Raw genomic sequence first — 25,061 nt, forward strand, 5'->3', positions numbered from 1 at the left:
AAGGCGGCTTTCATCCCTCCTCTGGGCCTACCCCAGCAGAGCGGCAATTCTCATCCACTGGCAGGCTGACCACCTCCAGAAACACACGCACTCACCCATTCCTCCCCAGCAAGCTCTGTTCCTCCAGGAGAGAACAGGGACATGGGTGATGGGATGGGGGCCAAGATGCTTTGGGTATCCATTTTTCTGGGTGTTCAGCTGTCAGGGGAGATTCTGGGTGAGTGGCCACAGGGTGGCAGGAAGGTGCTGGGCACCTGGAGAGGTTCCTAGGACAAGTCTCCCGGTGAGTAATGCTCTCACAGAAGGCAGGAAGTCTGGAAAGTCTTGGAGGAAGGTGGGCTCTGGAACACAGGAAGGATCTGAAAACTCCTGAGGAAGCCTCAGTAGTAACTGCCTCCTTTCTCAAAGCCAGGATTCCATGAGAGTGGAGGTCGAGCATCAGGAACTACCGAGCCTGTGCCTCAGTAATAGCGGCTCATACTCACGAGTCAAGCAGCGCCGAGCGCTTTAAATGTACATCTTTTTTAACCTTTCCATAAGGAACTATCCTTCTATCCCCATTTTGCAGGGTGTGAAAACGAGGCATGGAAGGCAGGCTGGAAAGCTGATAGAGGCTAGATTCTTGAGACCGTGCCCCTTGCCTCTCCTCACTCCTGCCCTTTCTCCTGGGGGCCTCAGCCTGGCCTGACCCTCATCCTCCCACAGTCCTGGACCCATATAGAAGGTCTTCAATGAGGCCCATCTTCCCGCTCAGGATTCAGAGCACACACATCCAGCCCAACCTTCACGAGAAGATGGAAGTTTCTGGATTGAGACCTGGGCGTTCACGCAGAGGACACACTGGGATTAAATGCACACTCAGCTACTCCATGAGGGCAACAGGCATCTGCCTCAAACAGCAAAAAACTGTACAAATGAAGGGCTCTATTCAGTGCATACTTCAGAAGGCTCAAGGCCTTGATTAAACAATAGGCTTGGCCGGGCGCGGTGGCTCAGGCCTGAAATCCCAGCACTTTGGGAGGCCGAGGCAGGCGGATCACGAGGTCAAGAGATCGAGACCATCCTGGCCAACATGGTGAAATCCCGTCTCTACTAAAAAATAAATAAGCTGGGCTTGGTGGTGTGTGCCTGTAGTCCCAGCTACTTGGGAGGCTGAGGCAAGAGAATTGCTTGATCCCAGGAGGCGGAGGTTGCAGTGAGCCGAGATTGTGCCACTGCACTCCAGCCTGGCACCTGGTGACAGAGCAAGACTCTGTCTCAAAAAAAGAAAAAAACAAAAAAAAACACAATAGGCTTACTATATCACAGAACTGAGGCAGCAGCTCCCATATCTCACTCTAAATGAACTTTGCAAATAAACTCCTGGAATTAACCAGAACTTCTTGAGAAGAATTAATTTTCTTTTCAAGAAGTTCTGATGTAACAAAAGAAACTGTTTCTCCCCATTTTCCCTTCTCAAAACACCACCTGTTCATTGTCACTTGTAAGAGGCTAATTTCAAGAATTAGCAAATCAATGATAATAAGAATATTGACCAGGATGATCATTTAGAAAGCCCTCCTAAGCCCTGGGGGCCTTCCATCAGTCTTCATAGTTGTCTGCCTTCTAAAGGCTGGAAGGGGCCACATGGCTCATGTAAGTACCTTGCTCTCAGGAAATGACTAGATGCTAGATTTCCTGGACAAAGGGGAAATATGGATGGTAGATTTCCTGAAGAAAGTAAGAAAAAGGAAATACAGAGAAATGGAGGGAAACTTTGCTGCCTGTAAATCTTAAGGCGCTTGGTAATCTTGTTAGTCTATCACCCAGGAAAGACCAAGCAGAGGGGCGTGAAGGGAAGGTGAGTGAGTCCACCTGGTTCCTATGTCCGATCTGCCTATTTCCAGCCTGGGGAACAAATTCTCTCTCTAAACCCCAGTTTGCTCAACTGTAAAATATCTTGCTTTAGGGAGGTATTTTAACAAGTGGAGTGTAGGTTCTCATTGGTGGCTGGCAGGCTGACACTTCCTGCGTGAAAGCTGGGTAATTCAAGGGCAATTTTGAGAGCACAGGGCATAAAAGAACTCACAGTCTAGAATCCACTTCAAATGTGACATTTTGGAGCAAACTGCAAGTCAATTTCATGTGGTTCTGTCCTGCCCGGAAGTTATAACTGCAGTTAAGTAAACAGTCAGGTGGCCCAGATAACTGCTTGATAAAGTTTCTCCTGTTTGATGGACTGCTGCCTCTATATCCAATTCCATTCCTTTTTCTCTGAGATACCATGGGGATTAATGAAAAGCTGTTAGCTGCTCTTTAAGTGGGTCAAAGCTCCCAGTGCTGACATACTTACTCCCTGAGAGTGGCTCTTCATGCACCTCCAAGGGGTCGCTGTCCAGTCCATCCAGTGTCTTGCTCACCCCCCGGGGTGAAAGTTCTCCACCATCTCCCTCTCCAGAGGGTAAGATGGGCTGCTCCGTGATGGGCACCTCCCCTCTGGGGCCTGAGCTGGGCTCTGGGCTTTGGTTTCTCCCAGGTGGAGCACCGCACACGTCCCCAGCCCCTGGTTTCTCATTCTCCAGCGATGCGTGATCCCCGCGTGCGTTTTTTGCATCTCTGGCATCCTCGGTGCTGTTGGCAGTAGACACGGGAGCACTGCTGCCTGCCAAGTTCACGGGGGAATGGTACTGGGGTATAACACCAACGAATTTCAGACCCTGGCTTGCGGCCTCCTGGATCTGTGAGGCAAACAAAAGGAAGGGAAGCAAGTGAATGGAATGGTCTATCAAAGAGACTCGTGCTGCGCGCAAAGCACCTCCCTGAGGCCTGCGAGGCTATTTCAGGTGCACGTGAAGAATTCCAAGCCGGCAGGGCACCTGCCACAGTACCGTGGCCTGAAGAGGACAATTATTTATTATTTTTTTAAAACTATGTTGTCTGAAGGAATAATAAGTTATTTGCTCTGAAGGGTTGAAAGCACCACTTTGAAACACTGCATTAGTCCTTATTAACATTTTTTAAAGAGGTTGGAAAAAGTTCTAAACAAAGAGTTTGAAAGAGGAAGTTCGTTTTGGTAAGGGTTTGTTTTTTTTGTTACTTTTCTTCGGATGAATCACTGACTTCCTGCCCATCAGGCTACTGTATAACTACAGCTTGTCTATAAAAGCATATACTAACAACAGATGGCATTTTATGACCCAGAGAGCTTCCTTTTTTGACAATAGTTCTGGCAGAGAAGGGCAGAGGTAGGGAAAATCACCCCCGTGCCAAGGCTGTGGGTACATCCTCCATGAGATGCGCCATCTGACGGATACCTTGCTCCCTGGTACTCTCAGGCTTAGGGAAGGGGAAAGGAGCCCAGAGATCACGCCCAGCCCACAGCCACAGACTGACTCTTGCTCTCCAAGTCCTGGTCCATACCATCCAGCACAGGTAGCCAGGTGATCGTTCCTTCTCACTCCCTGTACCAACGGGTGGGGGAATGAATACCCACCTGGAGAACTAGGGCACTTGAACTCTCCCTCTCCCTAAAAATTAGCCCAAGGCAATTGGATTGAGTGTAAGTCATAAGTCTGAAGGAAAAATGGAAAGTAATAACCTAATAAAAATCAAACAAGAGCCAGCCAAAACCAGAAGATAGGCTTTAAGGGACTTTCCAGGCAAGGATGCTTAAGTCACTTTACAAGTAAATAAGGCGGTGCAGAACTCAGAGCTGTCTAAGTCTTAGTCACCAAGCCCTAAGCAGATGACCTCAGAAAATCTGGAGGCCTCTGTAATGACAGTCTACCCTCATTTGAGAGTTAGTTTCACCAGCATGGAGTTATTCTCTCTAAAGGAGAAGCAGCCCTGACATTAAATGGAAAGTCATTTTTGTTCCACAGGGCACTCCTGGAAAACTGCCGTTGCAAATGTGAAGCCCAGTCTTTCTTTAAATCCTAGCCTGTGCTGGGCATAAAAATAATCATAGCATTAGTTACTGCCTAGTATAGACATACTATGTCTAGGCATTGAGATAGGCATTTTACATAAGTTAAAACAACAAAACGTTTAATCCTTCGACGACGCTGCATGGTATCGTTGTCTCCATTTCAGATGAGGACACTGGGGCCCAGAGACATTAAAAAGTTAGAAAGCAAGCAGTGAGTATCCAGAGTGCAAAACCAGGTCTGGACTGGCCAGAGTTCATTCTTTTAATCACAAGACTCTGGACCCATCTCAAGGTATCAACGACATACATGTCTATGGATATGCATGTGCCCACTCATATGCCCAGAGCTGGCTCAATTCACTCCTCAACAGTTACAAAAACAAAACACAAAAAAATCTTAAAGCCATGCATTCCATTCTGAAAATTTAGTTTTTCCCTCATTAATCTATGATATCCACCTATTTTAAAAATTATTGTATAAAGCTCCTGAAAGAAGACACAGCAACACAAATTTTAAAAGAAAATAGCAGGGAGGTAACTCTACCAAAGAACTCTGGAGGCTGAGGAAAACCACTGCATGCAAAGCATACTTGGGAGCTTCCTGGCAACATAGGCCAAAAGAGGAGTGCAGTGGGTTTGACAGCCCTCAGATGAAATGAGGGGACCTCTGCACTAGCTTCTGCCGTGCTGTCTTACTGCGGAGGAAACAGCTATGACTACTGAAGCATTTTAATGACTGCTTCCATGGAGGACTCCACCACAGGCCAGTCTCAACGAGAGTCATAGAAAGAGCATGAAGTCTAAAGGCTTTTGAAAAGGCCTGATGCGGAGCCCCCGATGTGTGACTCACCATCTTGGGGAACCAGGGTAGATTATATGAACTTTCTGTGCCTCAGCGTTCTCATGTATGAAATGAGTGAAAACACACTTATTTTGCAGTTGCACTGAAGCTTAATTTAAACGTTACCTATGGCAAGTACGCCAAAGGATGGGGCACAAAGATGGGATCTCTAACCTCTCTGCTTATCAGTCCCGGGCTTCTGTGGTCCTGCAGAGACCGCTGAGTCATCTAGAGTGAAGCAATGAGGACTCCAGACCCAGGGCATTGTCCTAGCTCTACCCTTCCTTACTGGGACTGGAAGAATTGGAGAGACTTGGACACAGACATCTGCCCTTCTCCCACAACAAACTGGACAACCATATTCCTTTGCCATATTGTACTGCAAATCTGTCCTCTGGGCCAGGGGTCCTCAAAGCGTGGTCCCCAGACAAGAGCATCAGCATCCCCTGGGGACCTGCTGGAAATGCAAATTCTCAGGCCCCACCACAAACCTATTGAGTCAGAAGCTCTGAGGGTGGGATCCAGCAATCTGTGTTTTAACAAGCCTTCCAAAGGTTCCAATACAGCCTGATAGTTGAGAATCACTGCTCTAGAATACACACTTCATAAGGGCTGGGATATTTTGCACTGCTACATTCCCAGTAATAGAATGATGTCTGACAGATAGCAGGTCCTCAATAAATATCTGTTGAATGAATGAATATATTAAATAATGTTTGAATATATATGTCTTCTCTCCCAAAATGAGCTCCTACAGGTAGGGATGAAGACATTAATTTAACAACTCTATAATTCAACAAACGTTTAATAAGCCCCTACACTGGCCCAGACCAACACAGTACTTAGGTACCGCGAATATAAAATAGGATCCCTAACCCTCAAGAACATTTGGCCAATTATTTAAAAATAATTTAAAAATAATTACACTATCATGGAACAATTAATGCTTATAATGACATGTAAAAAGTCAAGATCCTAAACTTCATAGACTTTATTATGACAGCTATGTAAAACACATATATAAACTATGCATGGAAACAGTCACCAAAATAAGAACAACACTGTATTTGGGGAGAGGGGCTATGAGTGATTTTTTTCTATTACTGTGTAATTTTCAAAATTTACCTAAGGGGCAAGGATGTTACTTTTAGAATTGAAAAGGTAAAAATTGAAATTGTAAAAATTCCTCACAGAGGATAATATAGTAATGGATGTAAAGGTACGGAAATGACAGTGGCAACAGGGATTATTTCTGCCTGAAGGGGAGGTTGAGAAAAGTTTCTCAGAGTAGATCAGGGATGTCACACATGACGTGGTAGAACACAAAAGGAAGAGTGAGAAATGTGGCGGAAATGGAGGATGTATGCCTCACCTTAAAACATTCAAATCCATTTCTTTTTCAAAACGCCATGCTAGACAAAACCTATTTGGGACCTACTCTGCAGAAGGCTTTGAAGGATGAATCTGAGTTAACCAGACATGTAAAGGAAAAGGTAAAAGGAAAGGGCAATCCATGTAAAGGCAAGGAAGGATCATGATGGGCAAAAGCTTGACAGTATGCAACAGCATGGGGAGTTGAGGAAATTTCTAGAAATATTTATGGAACACGACATGAGAAAATAAGGTGAGCCCAGAAATGAGGCTTGACTGGACGTCACAAGGACAGGATCACATATGGCCATGGATCCATGCCCACAAAGCCTCCGACTTCACCCTGCAGGTCAGCATACCCGACTCTCGCACGCAGTCAAAACCTCAAGAGCAAAACCTCAAGGAGAGTGGGAGTCTGAGGGAAAACTGCAAGATTTCTTTGAAGGCTCATCTTTTACCTTCGACTTCAGGGCAAATTTTGTATCTTACAGCATAGTGCTGCCTTGGATCAAAACCTTTAAAAAGATGTCAAAGTTAAACGCTGCCCTTATCCCATGCGTTCCAGGGAAATTCACACCCCCAAGAAGAGGAGGCATATTTGTAGCTCTACTTTTTCCTTCAAATAGATTCCTGGAAGTCAAAATAATGTGTGAAGGGATATTAACTTTTCAAAGGCCTGGTAGAGTCTGCCAAATTGTTTACCAGAAAGGGTGAGTGATCCTTTTAACTAAAAGACCACATTTAGATCTTAAGAAGATCAATATTTGGCTAGACCTAGGGACCACGACACTTACGGTTCTGTCTTACCATGGTATAGGCGCTTTCCTCTTTTTCATCAAGTCATTTGACAGTGTACCTAGGGCTAAATTAAATCCTGCTTCCCATTCATGGATTTATAACCTTCGCTGAGCCAGTCACACATTCATCATGGTGGTAGGCATGTGATGTGTTCATCAGGGTGCATCCCCCGTCACCAGCTCTCCTCCACTCTACCCTCCCCTGATGACTTCCTCCACTCACATCGGTTTAGCCACAAATCAGATGTGAATTCTACCCAAGTGTGAACCCCTAGCCCTGGCTTTCCTTGGAAGTTCAGACCTACACAGTAGACGATCACAGCTGTTGGGTCCACTGTCGATCTGGTCTCTCCAGCTGGAATCACAGTATCTTCTTCCCTTTCTCAAATCCTGTGTATCTGTTCACCACACCCTGCCACATTTATCCCCCAGTGTTTTTAGAATTACTTCCTCATTCTCCATAAAGTGACTCTATCCAAGGTCACTTTACGTCAAGCCCTCATTATCTGTTGCTGGACATCACCATGACCTCAGGCTCTGCCACGGTCTTCATGAGCATGGAACCAAATCAACATGGAAGAACAGACCACGAGGAGCCAGGTCACCTCCGCCACGGAGTTCCCCACGGGCTCGCACACATGCCCACAACATCTCTAGCAACTGCGATGACAGGACACTTCAATTGTTAACGTTGCACAACTCTTCTATGAAGAACTTCCTTGTGCATTTTCATAGGCCGCAAAATCTTACCTTATGGAAGAGGAAACTGCTTAAGAGAAGATTATGTGACTAGTCAAACCTCACAGAGCTACCCAAATATCATGCCTGGTTTTCACTCTGAGTATCCTAAGCCCAATCTGATGGCTCTTCAATGATACCACCCTTTCCACTTCATATGATCTGACCTGTGCCAAGATGCCCAGGTGGATACCTGTTTAAACTGAAGTAGACCTTCACCCACCTTCCTCTCATTTCTGTTGCCTGTTAAGAACCCTCTTGCCCCAAATACTTAAAAGAGTAACAATTTCTGGTTTAAGCACTGAAAATTAAATATGGCTGTTCTGACTGATCCACAACTCACTCAGTTGCTCTATAATAAGGAAGGACAAGCTCTACTGTAACCGTAATCAGGAATCACGGTGCAAAAAATATTTCTTTTAAAAACATTTAGTTATATAAAAAGTGTCAACTCATTGTAAAAAAAAATCTTTGGATATATAGTTGAGGAATCACTTTTATTAAAAATAACAATATGACAGGAGATTTCTAGGATGGACTGTCTGTTTCTGCATCCAAAATGAATATCATGTTGCTAATGATGAGTGCAATATATACTCTACGTGCATGCGAATATACATATTTGTGCTTTACAGTATGTGTGTCAATCAGGGTGAGAAATTGGTGAGGAAGAAATGAGACACAGGTTGGGTTTAGTAAAAACGAAAGCTATATGGAACATAAGAAAAGGAAGAGAAAAGCCTCCTGCTCACAGGTCAATAGGAGTTGGAATGCCCACAGCCTGTAGTAGATAGCATGGGTAAACAGTCAGAGGCAGTTCCAGGACTGTTTTGCCTGACTCTAAGGAGGAAGGTGTCACAGTTAATTTTGTGTCCACTTGACTGAACTATGGTGACGAGCTGTTTCCTAAAACACTAGTCTAGATGTTGCTATAAAGGTATTTCTAAAATGTGTGATTGACATTTACAATCAGTTGACTCCTGACATTTACAATCAGTTGACTTCCAGTAAAGTGGAGTCCTCCATTATTAGGTGGGTCTCATCTAATCAGGGGAGGTCTTTAAGAGCAAAGACTGAGATTTCTCAAAGAAAAAAGAATGCTGCCTCTGGACTGCAGCACAGAAATTCTCCCTGGGTTTTTCCCCTTCAGACTCAAGACTGCAACACCAGTCCTTACCTGAATCTCCAGTCTGCTGGACTGCCCTGCGGATGTCAGACTTGGCCCCCACACTGACAGGAGCCAATTCCTTAAAATAATCAATTTTCTCTCTCTCTGCCAGGAGGTAGGGGGAATAAGATAGCACAGGGCAAGTTGATGGAGGTCTCTAAATCTAAACCTGACTAGGCATGAAATAAAAGATAGGAATGGGCTCCCAAAAGACAGTGAGCCCCAGGCAGAAACAAGACAACTAGGACTTCATCTGGTTTTGATTCCAGGTCCTAAGTGAGAGGCTGAAGTATGGCAGGAAGGCTTGCAGCCATCACTGTTGCCCAGGTAGAGGAAATTTCCCTCATCGTGTTTTGAGAACTGCTATATACCAGGTAAAGGAGGTTATATATGTAACTGATGGATTGATTTTCTACAAGTTATATAATAAACTTGATGAAATGCCTATAACTAATCAGCTAATTATTGCTGGGAATCAGAAACTTACTGCTAAAAAGATAGAGAGCGGTGCTGTCCAATATCATAGCCACTAGCCACATGTGGCTATTTAAATTTAAATTAATTAAAATAAAATACAACTTAAATATTCCTCTCCTTAGTCACACTAGTCACATCACAAGCACCCACCAGCTACCTGTGGCTGGGGACAATCCCATGGACTGTGCAGATGTAGAACATTTCCATCATCACACAAAGTTCTATTGCGTAGCTCTGCCATAGAGCATAATAAATCACATGAAATACTGAATAACAGAATTTTCAACACTGATTTCAGAGGCATATAATATGGGGTAAAGTCCAAGCCTCACATCCACATACTTATATAACCTAGATCAGACCCCTGCCCTCTCTGGCCCTCCCTCATAATTCACGCACCACCGATCCATGACAGCATACACGGCACATGCAGGGAACCCACAGAAGAGGCATGCCCCAGATGTCAAGAACAGGCACAAAAATGCCATTCTGGGTTGCAGTTACACGTGAGTCTTTACAGTGAATATTTTATCAGACACACACAGCCCGTCCCATCTTGTCACCTACACTCTCATACAGCTTTCTGAAAAGGGAGGCTCAAAAATAACACGGGTTTGAGCTCACGTCTGAAGCTGTCTTTAGTTCTGACATGTTAACACTTAGCTGCAGGAACTGAAAGCTTTACCAGGTGCTGCTGGATGTTTAGCTCCGTTCTGGGGCCATGAGGAAAGATCACGTAAACTATCTGCTGCTGTGGTTTTCTCTTTTAGCGACTGAGAGGTCTCAGAGTGTGCCCTGGGACAAAGAATTTGAAGACTTTAAAGCTCTGGACCTGGCTCTCTACTCGGTAGTTAGTTTATTGGTCAAATCAGTTGACTTACTTTAGGTTCAGTTTCTTCATCTATAAAACAGAGACACTAATACTTACTCATTCCAGAACTACTTACTGAATACCAATTGTATGCTGGGCAGTAGGTTCTGGGCAAACAGCAGTGAGTCAAATAGGCACTCCCCCTTCCCTCTTACATTTAACGTGTGTTGGTCTTACTCAAGGGGTAACTGAGGGACTCCGAAGAGTTTTGCTCCATCCGTCTTGAACTGTTTAGACTCATTTTGAGGAAGCACAGCTTGTCCTCACATCCCTGGCAGAGCTGAGTTGAGGGGAAGAGGTATCCATTTATTCTCCTCCACCACTAGGGGTGATTAGAGGGAAGCTTGAGAAGTACTGTAAGAACTCAGGAAACTGTATTCTCCCAGAAAAACAAAAAAGAGGTGGGACCCAGCATCCGGGTAGCAGCAGAGACCAGATTCATCCTTTGGTAGCTCTGTTCAGGACAGGGATTTCTGATCAAAGGAGTTTCATTTGCCTGAATTATCTGTATTAATGCACTCAATTATTTCACTGAGACTGTGCCATTACATCACCAGTCACGGAAAATGAAGTGCACGGGAGTTAGGAATTGGTAGGACTGAGAGGTGTCAGTAAAGCCCCATCCATCACAGATCTTCAGTTGGCTTTTAGCGCTCCCCGAAACGCAACCCACCAGGAGACTCCAATCCAGTGTCAAAACTTGAAATCACAGATACAAATGGGAAGAGAACAAGGAAGGGCCTGCCTGTGAAGAACAACTCAATGTCTCTCCAAAGAACAGTCAAGTGTCAGCACGGTGGGGCCAGAGCTAGACTTCAGAAGACCAGGAACTAGTGTCTCAGCCCTGTCAGCACACTTGCTCCAAGTTTCATTCCTACTTTTATTTGTTGGCATCATTCTTCTTTCTTATCTAGGACTAATTTTTTCCATGTAGTAGAAAATATGGCCATTGCCACCTTCTGAGTATTCCTGCTAACAGCTTCGTCACTGGAGGTAGAATATCTAAACTTCCTGGTTACCCAAAGCAAAAGATCCCAGGGAAGGGCTCTGATTGGCCCAGCTTAGGTCAGATGTCCACTTCTGGGCCAACTGGTTTTGACCAGGGTACATGGTAGCTCCCTTGGAAACCATCCAATTGGATTGCAAGAACAAAGAAGCTCTCAAAAGAATTTCAGGGCAGACAAAATAAATACTTAAATATCTATCATACATATACATCATCTGGTATGAAATAAAATCTAAAATTTGCTCATGACTCACATATACTAAATGAAGAGGAGGATTTAAGGCAAATATTATATAGGGCAACTGAATTTATGCCAAACAAAACTAAGCAAGTAAGTCCACAGCTATTTTGGTCAAAATGGTTTCGGTGTCAGTGCTCTCGGTTGTCTGCATAGACACAGCATTCTTGTACTTTACAGAGGATGCCACTACAGATCTCCTTCAGGTCTGCTCAACATTGTTTATTAAGAGCATTTTTTGGAATCACCAAGCAACTCCCAACTATTTCACCACACAGAGTGGTTTGTCTTAGTAGATGCATGCCCAGACCAGGAAGACATAGTGCAGACAGTCAGCATGCTGGAGCAGTCAGGAGTCACCTCCAGCAGGTTTTCCTTGGCCCAGAACATCCCAATCTCCCTTTTCAGTGTATGCCCATCAGCAGAATTCAACATATGTGTGGTTGTCTGCACTCAGAACAGGATTCTGGAGCAAAGAAGACCTTGGCCCATGAGAACTATCATCATCCGGGTAGGACCACTGAGGAAAAGAATTGGCAGGAGAATCTGCTGCCCCCTCCAAGGCTGCAAGACCCTCAGGCTTTCATTAAATACTGCTGCATACCCACAGGGAAATGGATAAATCAAACCTCAAAACATTATGTCAGCAAAACATTTAAAGAGACTTTCGTCATAATCCTGTGGGAGTCAAAGGACATGTGCCAGCCTTCCCAGTCTGCTAGTTCTGTGGCTGCCAAAATCCATGATTGGTAACCATGGATTTAGCCTTACCCACAGGTAAAATCTGTGCATACAGAAATGGTTTGGGAGAAGGATTTCTATGAGAAACAGGGCTAGCAAAGTGAAGAGGTGAGAAAGCCTCAGAAGTTATGCAGGGAAGAGCAAACGTTCATTGTGCTAGTGCTGAAGATCTGTCATCACAGTTTTCTGAGAGCTTATGGTATGCCCAACACTGTTTTAAAAGCTCTACGTGGATTAATTCATGTAATCCTTATAATAAGAATATTATAAGGGGGTATTATTCTTTATCCCTATCTTACAGTTTACAGAACTGAGGCACAGAGGCATTGGGCAACTTCCCCAAGATCAGGCAACTCGTAAAGGGCAAGTAGGATTCAAACGTAGGCAGCTGGCTCCGGAGCCCACGCTGCTACCTGTTATACTGCTCAGCACTGAACTCACAATATTCCTACACTCTAAGCTGCCCTCTAGGAAATACCAGGGCTAGACTGCAGTCTTACATCTTCAGAGTCTGGACTTTTTATTTTCAGGGCAATGAGATGCCACCATGACTTCTGAGCAAAGTGACGTGATCAGGCCTGTCGTAAGGAAAATGAATCTGCCCACAGGATGTGGTATGGATTGAGGTGGGGGTCGGTAAGAGAGCGAGGAGACAGGAGGCAAGGGGCGTGGCTGGGGCCCGGAAGTCACTGCAGAGCTCATGGGAAAGGTCATAAGAGCCTCCGCTTGCCATGAGAAAGGATATAAGAAGTCCACGGGAGACCAAAAGTAGAGGCAGCAGTCTGTGATACACCACAGGATGCCGATTTGTCAAATAACTGAAGCAAAAGGTGAAATAATCATCATTCTCAGATGACAGGCATGAACTGGGACCATCTGAGCAAAGCTGGGACAAACATTCACCTGGTTCAACGTGACCACCAGTGGAGACCCGGAAAGCTGCTTTAAGAGGCAGGCAAATGACTGTTCCTTCCTCTCCTTCCATGTCCAGCACACGACCCCTACTTCCATCACCCTCCTATGATCACATCCTTGTCTTTCTCTGTCTGACACCTTCTACAAAGGTCACATCCATCCAATACACACAGAGCCACAGGAGAGGGCTCAAGATCTCCCATCGAGGCTGAGGCCACATGGCCATCTCACAGTGGCTCCCTTCATCCCTGGCCAGCTGTCTGCTTCCCGGGGGCTTTCTCCCCTCTCCTGGGCCCCACACTCTCCCCACTTTCCCACCATTCTCCAGACATGACTCAAAGTCCAGTTCAGAAACTGAGAAGCCCATCCCTGTGTCCTCTTCTGGCCCTCCACTCTTGTCCCCAGCATCAGTGGGACCCAGTTAAGGAAAACCCAGGCCATGGAGCTCATGTTTTCTGGCACCCTGAAAGACCCAACTCCACTTAGGACCACTTCTCTCTTCTATATCCTTAATCTCTCTCTCTCTCGCTCTCTCTCTCTCTCTCTCTTTACTGGCTCTTTCCACTCAGCATACAACTAAATTCAAGCTATTTTTTTTTTTGAGATGGAGTCTCACTCTGTAGCCCAGGCTGGAGTGCAGTGGCACGATCTTGGTTCACTGCAACCTCAGCCTCCCGCATCCCAGTTCAAGCAATTCTCCTACCTCAGCCTCCCAGGTAGCTGAGATTACAGGCATGAGCCACCATGCTCAGCTAATTTTTTGTATTTTTTAGTAGAGACAGGTTTCACCATGTTGACCAGTCTGGTCTTGAACTTCTGACCTCATGATCCACCTGCCTCGGCCTCCCAAAGTGCTGGGATTACAGGCATGAGCCACCGCGCCTGGCCACCAAGCTATCTTTAAAAAAAAAAAAAAAAGAAAAAGAGAAAAGAATCCAACCAACAACAGAAGAAAGTAAGCCTCATCCACCCACTCCTGCCGCGCCAACGCACCTCCACTCACTGTCTGGCTTCAGCAGTGCCTCCCGCTGGCGGCTGCCCACAGCCCCCCTGTGACCTCCCTGAGTCCAAATCCCACAGGCTCTTCAGCCCTCACCACCCCATCTTCTCTGGCACCTCATGCATTCGCTTCTCCTGGAGACACTTCCCTGGCCTCGCCGCCACCCTTCTGCTGGTTTCCTTCCTGCATGCAGGCATGCTTACAGCCCTCACGGCAGCCAGGCTGGTCTCTGAAAGATGTGAGCCAGGTAAGGCTGCTCTTTTTAACTCTCCAACACTGTCCCATTTAGAGCAAGATTCACAACCTGAAGCTGGCCCACAGGGTCCAACAACCCTTGCCCCTGACCTGGGCCTTGCCCACCTCTCAGGCCACATCCCAACTCCTGATACCTTCACAAGCCTTTGTTTATTTGTTTGTTTTTTAACCAAAGTTTGTTCCCATCAGGGGGCCTCAGCACTTTGCAGAACCCTCTGTTTGGGGTGCTATTCCCCCCTCCATCTCCCTACAACGGGTGTTCCTAGCTGGATGAGAGAGCGCTCTATGAGGACAGGCGCTTCGTCTATTTTGCCTCTTGCTTTGTCTCCAGCATCTGGAACTGTTCCTGGTACACAGTAAGTACTCAGTGGGTATTTATTAAAGCAATGAATAGGTACGAGATTAAATTTGCAGTATCTGAGGTTACCCCCAGGTGGAAACTTCTATGAGTCTACAATTTCAGTAAATATCCATCTGGGGACAAAAACGTTTTGACAATGTATTTCTTTGAGATTCAGAAAACTTCTGCATCATTTGCTGCTTCTATCATTCCTGTCATCTTACAGTGAAGAACACTGTTGCCTGCAGATAGTAAGGGGGCTGCAGGGCTAGAGACATGTCTCAAGAAAGCATCCCTGTTAAAATGTGCAGTTCTTGGGTTTGCAGTCCGTCTCTTAAGGAACCAAGTCAGTCTTCCCCTCAGGGAAAAGCAAGGAGGCAGCAATAAGCAATCTGTTATCACCGGTACTTCTTATCAAGGTAAAAAATGCTTCATCATCAGGTGTACCCATGGGACTTCTTTCACAAAGGCACTACAGTGAGGCAATGTAGGTTCCAAAAAAACAAACAAAAAAAAAACTCCAGCATTTTGGAGTTGCTGAGGCTGACAATCCTAGTTTTATACTTTGGTGATACCAGTGACCTTGGAATTACAAGCTTGGGGTTAAGAACCTCAATGGTTCATTAAGACTCCTGGGAACATTCTGGAAAACCAGCTTTAGAGTCTTCATTGAACTCAAATCTCAGCACCACAGTTAAATGAGTGAGTCGAAAGAACGTAAGTTTAAAGAATTTAACCAGGAGCAGATGTTTCTCTTCACACCACACTGCTTTAACATCTAGTATTCGTGACTTTCCCCCCCACCATTCCCTGATTTACATAGGCTTCCAAAGCATTAATGAAACTCACTTTAACAAATGTTGAGATGGCAGTACCGCTAGGCACTGCTATCCTAGTTTTAACCCTTGGTTTAAAAATACTTTTCGATTCCCATGACTCCAGACCAACAAAAATATAACAGGGTCCTAATGACATTTGAAACTCCCCTGGTAAACAAGGCAGTTAAACTAAGTACTTGGGGATGGTTTTCATTACAATGTGCTAAAAAAATGAATGTTTTATTGTTCTTTTGTAAATACCCTGGAGAACCCTGGGATGGTTTTTCTGGAAGATGGAAATGATTTGAGAGAGTTTCAGATCACAGGAAGATATGTGATCCCTTTGAGTAACAAATAAGAGGTGGGGTTCTTTTGGTGAGGGGAGAGAAGGGACAGCTTTGCACTAACAACTACTGAGAAGTATACATTTAAAGATGATCTTCAAGGCCCAATAACCCTTATATTCAATACTGAATTTATTTCCACTTCTTGCCTTCATTTTTATGTGACGTATTCTCAAAGTTCTCTCCTAGTAGAAGAATGAACAGGAAACAAACATAAGTGTGTCTGAATTCACATACGTGGCAGACTGTACTTTCCAAGGATGGCCACAACAGTATCCCTCATTCTACAGGATCTGCTGGAACCTTGCCCCTTCTCCATCTAGAGCTGGAACCCATGTCCCCTCTACTTGAACCACTATGGGTCCTTATGATGGCCTCAACCAATGAGTAGGTGAAAAGGATCCTTATGTGACTTCCAAGGTATAGTCATCAAAATTCCATGAACTTCCACCTTCTTCTCTTGGGATGCTTGCTCTTAGAAACTAGCTGCCATGTTCTGAGGAAGCCTTAGCAGTCTGTGGAGAGGCCTATAGCCAACACCAACTTGCCAGCCATGTGAGTGTGCCATCTGGAAAGTAGATCCCCCAGTTACCACCAAACCACCCAGCTGATACCATGTGAAATGCAGATCAGCTGCCTCTGCCAAGTCCTGCCCAAGTTGCAGATTTGTGAGCAAAATAAATGACTTATTGTTTTAAGCCAGTATGTTTTGGGGGTGTTTTGTCACACAGCAATAGACTCTTTTAAAATACAGTAATTGTCACTAATCCGTACCCAAGAGAAATACCAGGCTGCAATGATTTTGTAAAGTGTAAAATCTACAATCCTTTATAAAAGATGCTGTTAGCAGCACTCTCAACTACACAGAAATGTAAACAAGGATAACACAAAAGCTCCCAAGGAGTGAGCCTTTAGAGATCTGCTTTAATAAAGAGGTAAGAGCAATTTGTAATTAGCCTCTCAGTTTGTGACGGTGCACCCAAAGTGCTGGAAGAAGCAGGTACCCTTGAGGTAAATAAACACTGCCCCTGCAGTGTGGCTTACATTATTAATTGGGTTAGCAAACCTGCAGGCAAACTTAGGTTTAGTTCTTGTTTATCACAAGTTACAAATGTGCAGAGCATGAATTAATGATGATGTTTTACTATTCAAAAGCGACACAGAATGATGCCCACATTCCCAGGTACCACCAGAGTCAGAAAGGGTCACAGAGACTCCTGTGCTTGAAACTGAAATAAATATATATATATATATATATATATCTCCACCTGTGTTATTTTTAAGGTATCGTAACTAGAAGCTGTCACTGCCCTCTGGGGAGTGTCTTAGAAGTTAGTCAGGGTAGACATTGCATCTCATTCAAAATGGAAGTCACTGGAAACAAAATTGCTACACCAACTGAATGATGAATAGTTCCATCAAAAGACTAACTTTATGTCCACCAGGAATACATTGAAACATTTTCTTTTAAAGTTTTTCCATCTCTTCAGGTGTTTCCCATCTGACTTCCACTCCCTTATATCCTCCATATGACAACTTTTTTCTGTCTGAAGAATCTGTCTTTCTAAAAGCTCCTTGGACTGCTTTCGGCCAATAACATCCCTACCACCCATCAGTACCTCCCCTATCATCCTTAACAAGACCATTACTAGTACCCCAATCAATAACACCTTCATCATCCCGTCCCTAACATCCACAACCACCCACCTCCCCCCAGCTACCTTTTTAAAATTAGGAATGCTGCTATCAGGCTAACAGAATGAAGATGTAGATTAAGAAATAATTAATTAGATGGGAAACCTCAGTTTAATTCTATTTTCTCATATTTCTTATGCTAAATTTATAACAATGAATTAAGATACTTGAATCTTTTGTTCAACTTACACTCCTAGATTACTTGTGCAGATTACACTACCACACCTATAATGGTAATGTGCCCTTTTTCTCATTCCTTTAAACACATAAGAAGTCAAAAGTGATCCAACAAATGAATCATTTAAAGTTTAGATTTTTCTCACAACAGATTTTTTCCACTGGAGTTTCAGAAGGCAATGTTTATTTTTACCCTTAAAAGGAAAACAAACTTTGTAAAAATAATAGCCCTTATATTGAGCTTCAATTACAGTTGTTAGTTAAGTGGAAGGACAAAAATAGTTGCCAATCAATCAACAAACATTGCCATATTGGATGAAGAGCAGAGGGAACACTAGGACGTACCCAGCAAAATTCACAAAATGAGGGTACATGGCACCAACACTCAGCACACCCCTATCATAAACCTGAACTCATCAAATAAGCCTCTTTGATAATGAAGGGGAAGTCATTTAAAAGCTAGATTGACCATAGACTCACAGAATATCAGGGCTATAGGCAATCTTAGAGATTAGCCTTCTAGTGCAAAGGTTTTGTTTTACAGAGAAGAAAGCTAAGAATTTCAGAAAGTGAAATGTCTCATCTAAATGGCTGCCTAGGTTATTAAATAGCGAGTTTCTTTCACTGGAATCAGGAGAAAATTCTGGAATTGGGTTTAAAATTCCAGACTTCTCCTTGAGGAGGCAAGTCAGTTTCAGTAATTGAGTCTCTCTTGTCCAAGTGCTTTCTCCCTCCTGGCAGTGCCCTCTAGCCATCTTTAGCCCGGCTCACTCCCATCCTAATGGGATCTGGCTCTTTGAGTAGGAATTCTCCTCAAGGCAGAAAAGGGGAAAACCTTACATGGGTTAATTCTGTTAAACTGATTCTCAAAACCCTCAGAAAAGAGTCTACAAAATCACAAGCAATAAAAATGAAACATTCCAGTGTCAGGGGAAGATACAGCAGGCAGCCTAGCTGCCTGCCAGGATACACTACATTTCTCAGACAAGACACCCCACCCTCACATGCCATGAGGTTAGTTCAAATTCCCACACTCATTATCTATGCTGGATCCCAGACAGGAGGCGTCACTGAGTGGGGGTGTTCAGCACCTTTGAACACGCAGATGGGAAAGTTCAACCTGTGCTGTAAACCCGTCAGCTGCCACATGTGTTCACTGACGGTGCATAATTAACACTCAAAACATGTTCCAGCTCATAAAAAGTTTGTGTGTGTGTGCATATATATATAACATATATAAAAAGTATATATTACTTATATATACATAGAAGTTATATGTGTGTATGTATACACAAATACATATATATGTGTATATATATCTATCATAAATAAAAATCTGGAAACTTTCTTGGTGATAAGAGCAAATTCCATATTTGTAAATGTGTCTGCTGGGACGTATGGAGCATTAACAGGTGATATCTAACCCTCACAAGTCACTTCCAGGGAGGGTTTTTTCAACAAGTCTCAACCACCCCAAACACTGAAAAAACCTGCTTGGAGGTGCAAAAAATAGAAAATGTATGAGTCTCCTACCCTCTGTACTTTATCTTCATTCCATCGCTGTTCAAAGCATCTGTTCCCATACAATTCTGAGGCCCTGCAAGACTTGAAAACACACAGGCTCTTGCTCTTTCATTCCATAAACATTCACTGAGCACCTGCTAAATGACCTATTCTGAGCTCAGGAAAAAAATAAAAAAAAAAAAAAGGACAAGAAACAATACATATGATAACTATGTAAAAACAGTAACGTGTTTTAAGAAGTGACAAGAAGTTTAGGCAAAAGGAAAATAGAGGAGACTAAAGGGAATCCAAAATACTAGGGTAGGCAGTGGCAGAAGGTAAGCTGCCCTTTTAAAGATGGGTAGGAAGGTAGGTGCACTGCGATAACCCTGGAATGAAGATTTGAAGGAGGTGAAGGAGTCAGCCAAGTAGATATCTAAGACAGATGCACCATAGACGTTACGTTCACTGCAAAGAGTGAGACCAATATTCACTAACTACAGCATGAAACTCCAAAGCATGTAAGCTGGAAAGTGAAATACACCATTTATTAACACTCATACACTATATAGCCTGGCTATAACCTGATGATTTCCTGGATTTTACCCTCTAAAATGTTATTTCTCAAAAAGAAAGATAATTGCTCTAGATATTTACATACTTTCAAGATCTCTCACAATATAAGGACTCTCTCGATTACTTCACTTTGAACAGCAGAACGCTTATTAGAGAAAACATATTAATAAAGCTAGTTTGGTACATTTATTGAAGCTGATAGACTTGTTTTTTTTTTAAGGAGGAAAATAAACTTAAGAAAAATTTAAAATAATTCCTACAACATAGAAAGTAATTAAAAATGGCTTTAAAAAGGCAATGCAGGGCTGGGCATGGTGGCTCATATGTGTAATTCCAGCACTTTGGGAGGCTGGCGTTGGAGGATCACTTGAAAGGCATCTGAGACCAGCCTGAGCAACATAGCATGACCCCCATCTCTATTTTAAAAAATCTTTAAAAAAATTAGCTGTGTGTAGTGGTGCACACCACCCATAGTTCTAGCTATTTGGGAGTCTGAGTGGGGAGGATGGATCGAGCTCAGGTTTTAAGGCTATATGAGGTATGAATGCACCACTGCATTCCAGCTTGGGCAACACAGCAAGACCGTATCCCTTAAAAATAAAAAAGAACAACAACAACAACAACAAAAAACCAAAGCAATGCAGGAATTCTACACACAAATGAACACAAACCACTGTGATATGAATGAATCTCACAGACACAGTGCTGAGAAAAATATGCCCTTTATACAAACAGGCAAAGCCATCCTTCAGAGTTAGAAGTTAGGCAGAAGTTTCCTTTGGAAGGGAGGCAGGGAGTCACGGGCGTAACTACAGGAAGGGTTCAGGCTATTGCTCCTGCTCTATTAATATTTCTTGACTTGAGTGTTGGTTACCCAGGTGTTTTCATTTTGTGCTAACTCACTGAGCTGTACACTTATGATATATGCACTCTGCTGTATTGATGTTATCTTCAATAAAAAGAGGTGTTTTTTTTTTTTTTAAGAGCAATGTGAAGTGTTTCCATTATGGAGATTTCTCATTGATGTATGAACTGGACAAGAAAAAAACAACTATTCTGATGTTATGTGAATGAGCGCTTAGGACTCAGGACAGAGTTTCCAGAGGTAGCATCATTTATGAATTTTAAAAGTGCTGAATCCCAAACAATTTGGATGAAAATACATATGATGAGCTTGAAGTTGTGTTAGATGGCCCTCAAAATCCTGCAGATGATGGATGATAAAGGCAACCAAGTGTAGCAATGCATGAAAAGAATACAGAAATGAAATTGTTCCATGAGACAGAAACATAGGGGAAAAGCACCATTTCCAAGTTTACACAATTTATATAAATTAAAATATGCACATGCAACTAATATTCTAAGTAGAAATTAATTATTTCAAATATATTCCTAAAATGTTATATGCCAAAGTTGGCTCCAAACTTTTTACAATTTTTTCATGGGAAAAATAGATTATCTTTTAGATCTCAGCATATATGCCATATATTGCTCTGTGCTCTGCCTCCCCTTATGACTGAGAAGACTCAATCACAAATGTTTTGTGGCAACTTAGAAAATGTGCAAAACTGAAAACTGTTTAAATCAATGAATTCTGCAAAAATATACTGTCCAAGACAGTAGCCATTAGTCACATGTGGCTGTCTAGCACTTAAAACGCAACTCATGAGACCAAGGAGCTGAATTTTTTTATTTTTTTTAAGAGACAGGGTCTCGCTCCGGTGCCCAGGCTGGAGTGACAGCAGATTTTCAAGACTTCAGCCTCCCAAAATGCGGGGATTACAGGTATGAAAATCTGATGTCACTTGAAGCCTTGAAGGAAACCTGTAAAAACTTGTAAAAAAATTTTTTTTAAGTAAAATATCTTATTATATGTTTAAAAGATAGTGTTTTTGATATATCAGGTTAAGTAATATTACTAAAGTTAATGTCACTCTTGTTTTTTAGTTTTTAACAAGGCTATTAGATTTAATATACATAGATGGTTCACTTTGTATTTTATAAGAGTTGCTAAGGAATAAAATACTATTTTTGATCAGAGACCTCAGGGGAGAGATAAAAGAAAAATCAAAGCTGGAAAAGCTGATATTTGAAGATCTGATTAACAGCTATGGCAGAAAAAGTGCAGGAGGCAGGAGAAATATGAGAAAGCAGAAAGGAAAGGGAGAAACCAGTGCATTTAAAAATTTTTCTAGAATTAAAAAAAATTGTTTTTTAGAGACAGGATTTTTCTGTCACCCAGGCTGGAGTGCAGAGGCGTGATCCTAGCTCAGCTAGTGCATCTTTTAAGAGACAGCGGTCAGATTACCTGGGGCTGACCTGGACAGCACAGCAAATTCTATCTATAATTCCATAGCTGTCAACAAATCCAATTGACCTAGTTTTTGCCAGGTGTTAGAAGATTGCTATGTCTGTTATTAAAGATGCAGGAAGAATGGCAGAGGGTGAAAAAAGAAAGGAGGGAGTTTTTAATTGCTCTGCTCCAAATCTCCCCTCCATTGCAGGGTTCAGTGAGGATTAGGAAACATACAATTAGACCCAATGTCTGGGCCAGAACGGAACCAAGAAAACACAATAAAGTACTACATTCATTTGAGCCTATGGAAATTTTGTACTGTTGGAAACAGCCAGGATTAGTGCTCATTTTTAAAAGAGTGCCTGGAGCAGTGGCTCCTGCCTATAATCCCAGCACTTTGGGAGGTTGAGACCAGCAGAAAACCTGAACCCAGGAATTTGAGACCAGCCTGGCCAAAAAGGTGAAGCCCCATCTCTACTAAAAATACAAAAATTAGGTGGATGTGGTGGCAGATGCCTGTAATCCCAGCTACTTGGGAGGCTGAGGCAGGAGAATTGCTTGAACCTGGGAGGCAGAGGTTGCAGTGAGCCAAGATTCTGCCAGTGCACTCTAGCCTGAGTGACAAGAGTGAAACTCCACCTCAAAAAAAAAAAGAAGGAAACCTGCCAACAGATGAATGGATGAAAAATTGTAAGAGGTGTGTGCGTGTGTGTAATGGAATATTATTCAGCCTTAAAAAAGATCTTGCCATTTACAACAAGGTAAACCCAGAGGACATATGGTAAGTGAAATAAGGCAGGCATGAAAGAGAAACAGGCTGGGCATGGTGGCTCATGCCTATAATCCCAGCACTTTGGGAGGCCAAGGAGGGCGGATCACCTGAGGTCAGGAGTTCGAGACCAGCCTGACCAACAGAGTCAAACTAAAAAAATACGAAAAATACTAAAAATACTAAAAAAATACGAAATTAGCCAAGCATGGTGGTGGTAGCCTATAAGCCCAGCTATTAGGGAGGCTGAGACAGGAGAATCGCTTGAACCTGGGAGGCAGAGGTTGCAGTCAGCTGAGAGGGCACCATTGCACTCCAGCCTGGGGAACAAGAGCGAAACTCCAACTCAGAAAAAAAAAAGAGAAACAGTGCATGATCTCACTCCTATGTGGAATTTAAAAAATACCCATCAAATACATAGAAACAACAAAACACTGGTTACGAGGGCAGAAAGGAAATGGGGAGATGTAGGTCAAAGGGCACGAAATTGCAGGTATGCAGGGTGAATGAGTTTAGAGAGCTAATGCGCAGCGTGAGGACTACAGTTAATATCTCATCCTATACTGGAAATGTGCTGAGAGAAGACTTTAGGCGCTCTTACCAGAAAAAAGGGTAACTATGCAAGATACATTAATTTGTTTACCTATAGTAACCGTTTCACTATGTGTATCAAACAGCATGCTGTAAACCTTATCTATGTACAAAAATAAAATTTAAAAATACATAGAAAAGAAAGAAGAAACAGACCCCCACCCCTCAATCCCACTGACTAACTGTGATTTTTCCATTGTTGGTAGGTGGTCAATAGATTCCTCACTGATTTGGTACATTTTCTAAAGTATGTGCTATGGTATAGATAGGTATTTGGTTCGTTTGTTCATTCATTCATTCATTCTCTCTCTCTCTCTCTCTCTCTCCTTTCTTTTCTTGCTTTCTCTCACTTTGAAAAACAGATAGGTATTTGGAGAGGAGGAAAAGCAAGGGGAAAGTTCTCAGGTCGTTTTTAAGGATGCCAAGTTAAACTAAGCAAGCAGGTTTTGCACCCTGGACTCTTCAGAGCCTTGATTCTTCTAAGAAGCATCATGACTCCCCAAGAGGGCTTACAATGCTCATGCCTCCGAAACATACTGGGCGAGGAAAACTCTTACCCAGGAGCATTCCAGGGAGGATGCAATCAACAGCCATTGACTTGGATGGAAAACAGAAACTGTATCTTCAGCCCTTTGGGCTTCACTCTCAGCCAAAGAAGAACATGACGGTCTGCTATGAGCAAGCATGGCTCAGAGACAGCAGGGGCCAGAAGCTACGGGCTGCCCCAGCTCATCCACTGCCAGACTCCTGGGGACCCATCTCAATAGGATAGAGACAAGGAAACATCCAGGTGCCCCACAGCCACGGCCAGGTCCTGGAGAAGCAGCCGCTCACCCCTCACCTTAAGGAGCCCCTAGGTTGGCCTACAATCAAGCCAAAACACCAGGCCTCAGGCAAGGACATGTGAACCTTGGCACCGTTCACCTCCCAGCAACAAGCGGAATGGAGACATCCCCCCAGTGGCTGGAAAGTCACCTTGAGATGACAGTGTGTAATACCCAGGCCCAGTCTCTCCCTGGAATAAAGCATTCCTGGTCACACAGCCGCCACGCCCCCTCGGTTTACCTTCTGCTTCTCCTCTGGTCATCTGCCTACCACGCTAGCCTTAGAGTAGTTTCACTTCCTTGAAGGTGGGCCAATTTCTCTGCAGTGACAACAAAGGAGTACGGGCCTCACAGCAGCCACAGGCTGTCCACAGACCCGACAGTCAGCCACTTGTCTGTTCTGTGCACATTTTTTATGGATCCCAAGTTGTTATTTCTTTCTGATTTAACTACAAGTCATTTTATTATTATTACATATGACATACGCTCCAAATGCTAAAAATTACATAAAATTGCAATGCTTTCCATGGGCAAGTTCTAATTCCCTGGTCAGATATTAAAATCAGTTGCTTAATAAAAATTATATTAAGGAGAACAATGACGATTATTCAGCAAACCCATGAGGGGAAAAAAGGGAAAAAACGAACATCTTAGATTTTTTTTTTTTTTTTTTTTTGGGGAGGGGGTTCCCCCCTGTCACCAGGCTGGGGGGCAGTGAGGCGATCTTGCCTCACTGCAACCTCCGCCTCCCGAGTTCAAGTGATTCTCCTGCCTCAGCCTCCTGAGTAGCTGGGACTACAGGC

General features: G+C 43.4%; 1 protein-coding gene across 6 annotated transcripts in view; it reads right to left on the reverse strand.

The window, feature by feature from the left end:
- Nucleotides 1-25,061, reverse strand: part of RFTN1 (raftlin, lipid raft linker 1) — a 205,262-nt gene that overhangs the window by 59,311 nt on the left and 120,890 nt on the right. For all 6 annotated transcript variants that reach the window (XM_032267221.1, XM_032267225.1, XM_032267236.1 and 3 more), the window contains exon 5: nt 2,333-2,717. In XM_032267221.1, the coding sequence (XP_032123112.1) occupies nt 2,333-2,717 (385 nt within the window). The remainder of the gene's footprint in view (nt 1-2,332; nt 2,718-25,061) is intronic.

The sequence above is a fragment of the Sapajus apella genome, unplaced genomic scaffold, assembly GCF_009761245.1.
Source record: "Sapajus apella isolate SASKATOON/1434 unplaced genomic scaffold, GSC_monkey_1.0 scaffold4, whole genome shotgun sequence".
Classification (NCBI taxonomy): Eukaryota; Metazoa; Chordata; class Mammalia; order Primates; family Cebidae; genus Sapajus; species Sapajus apella.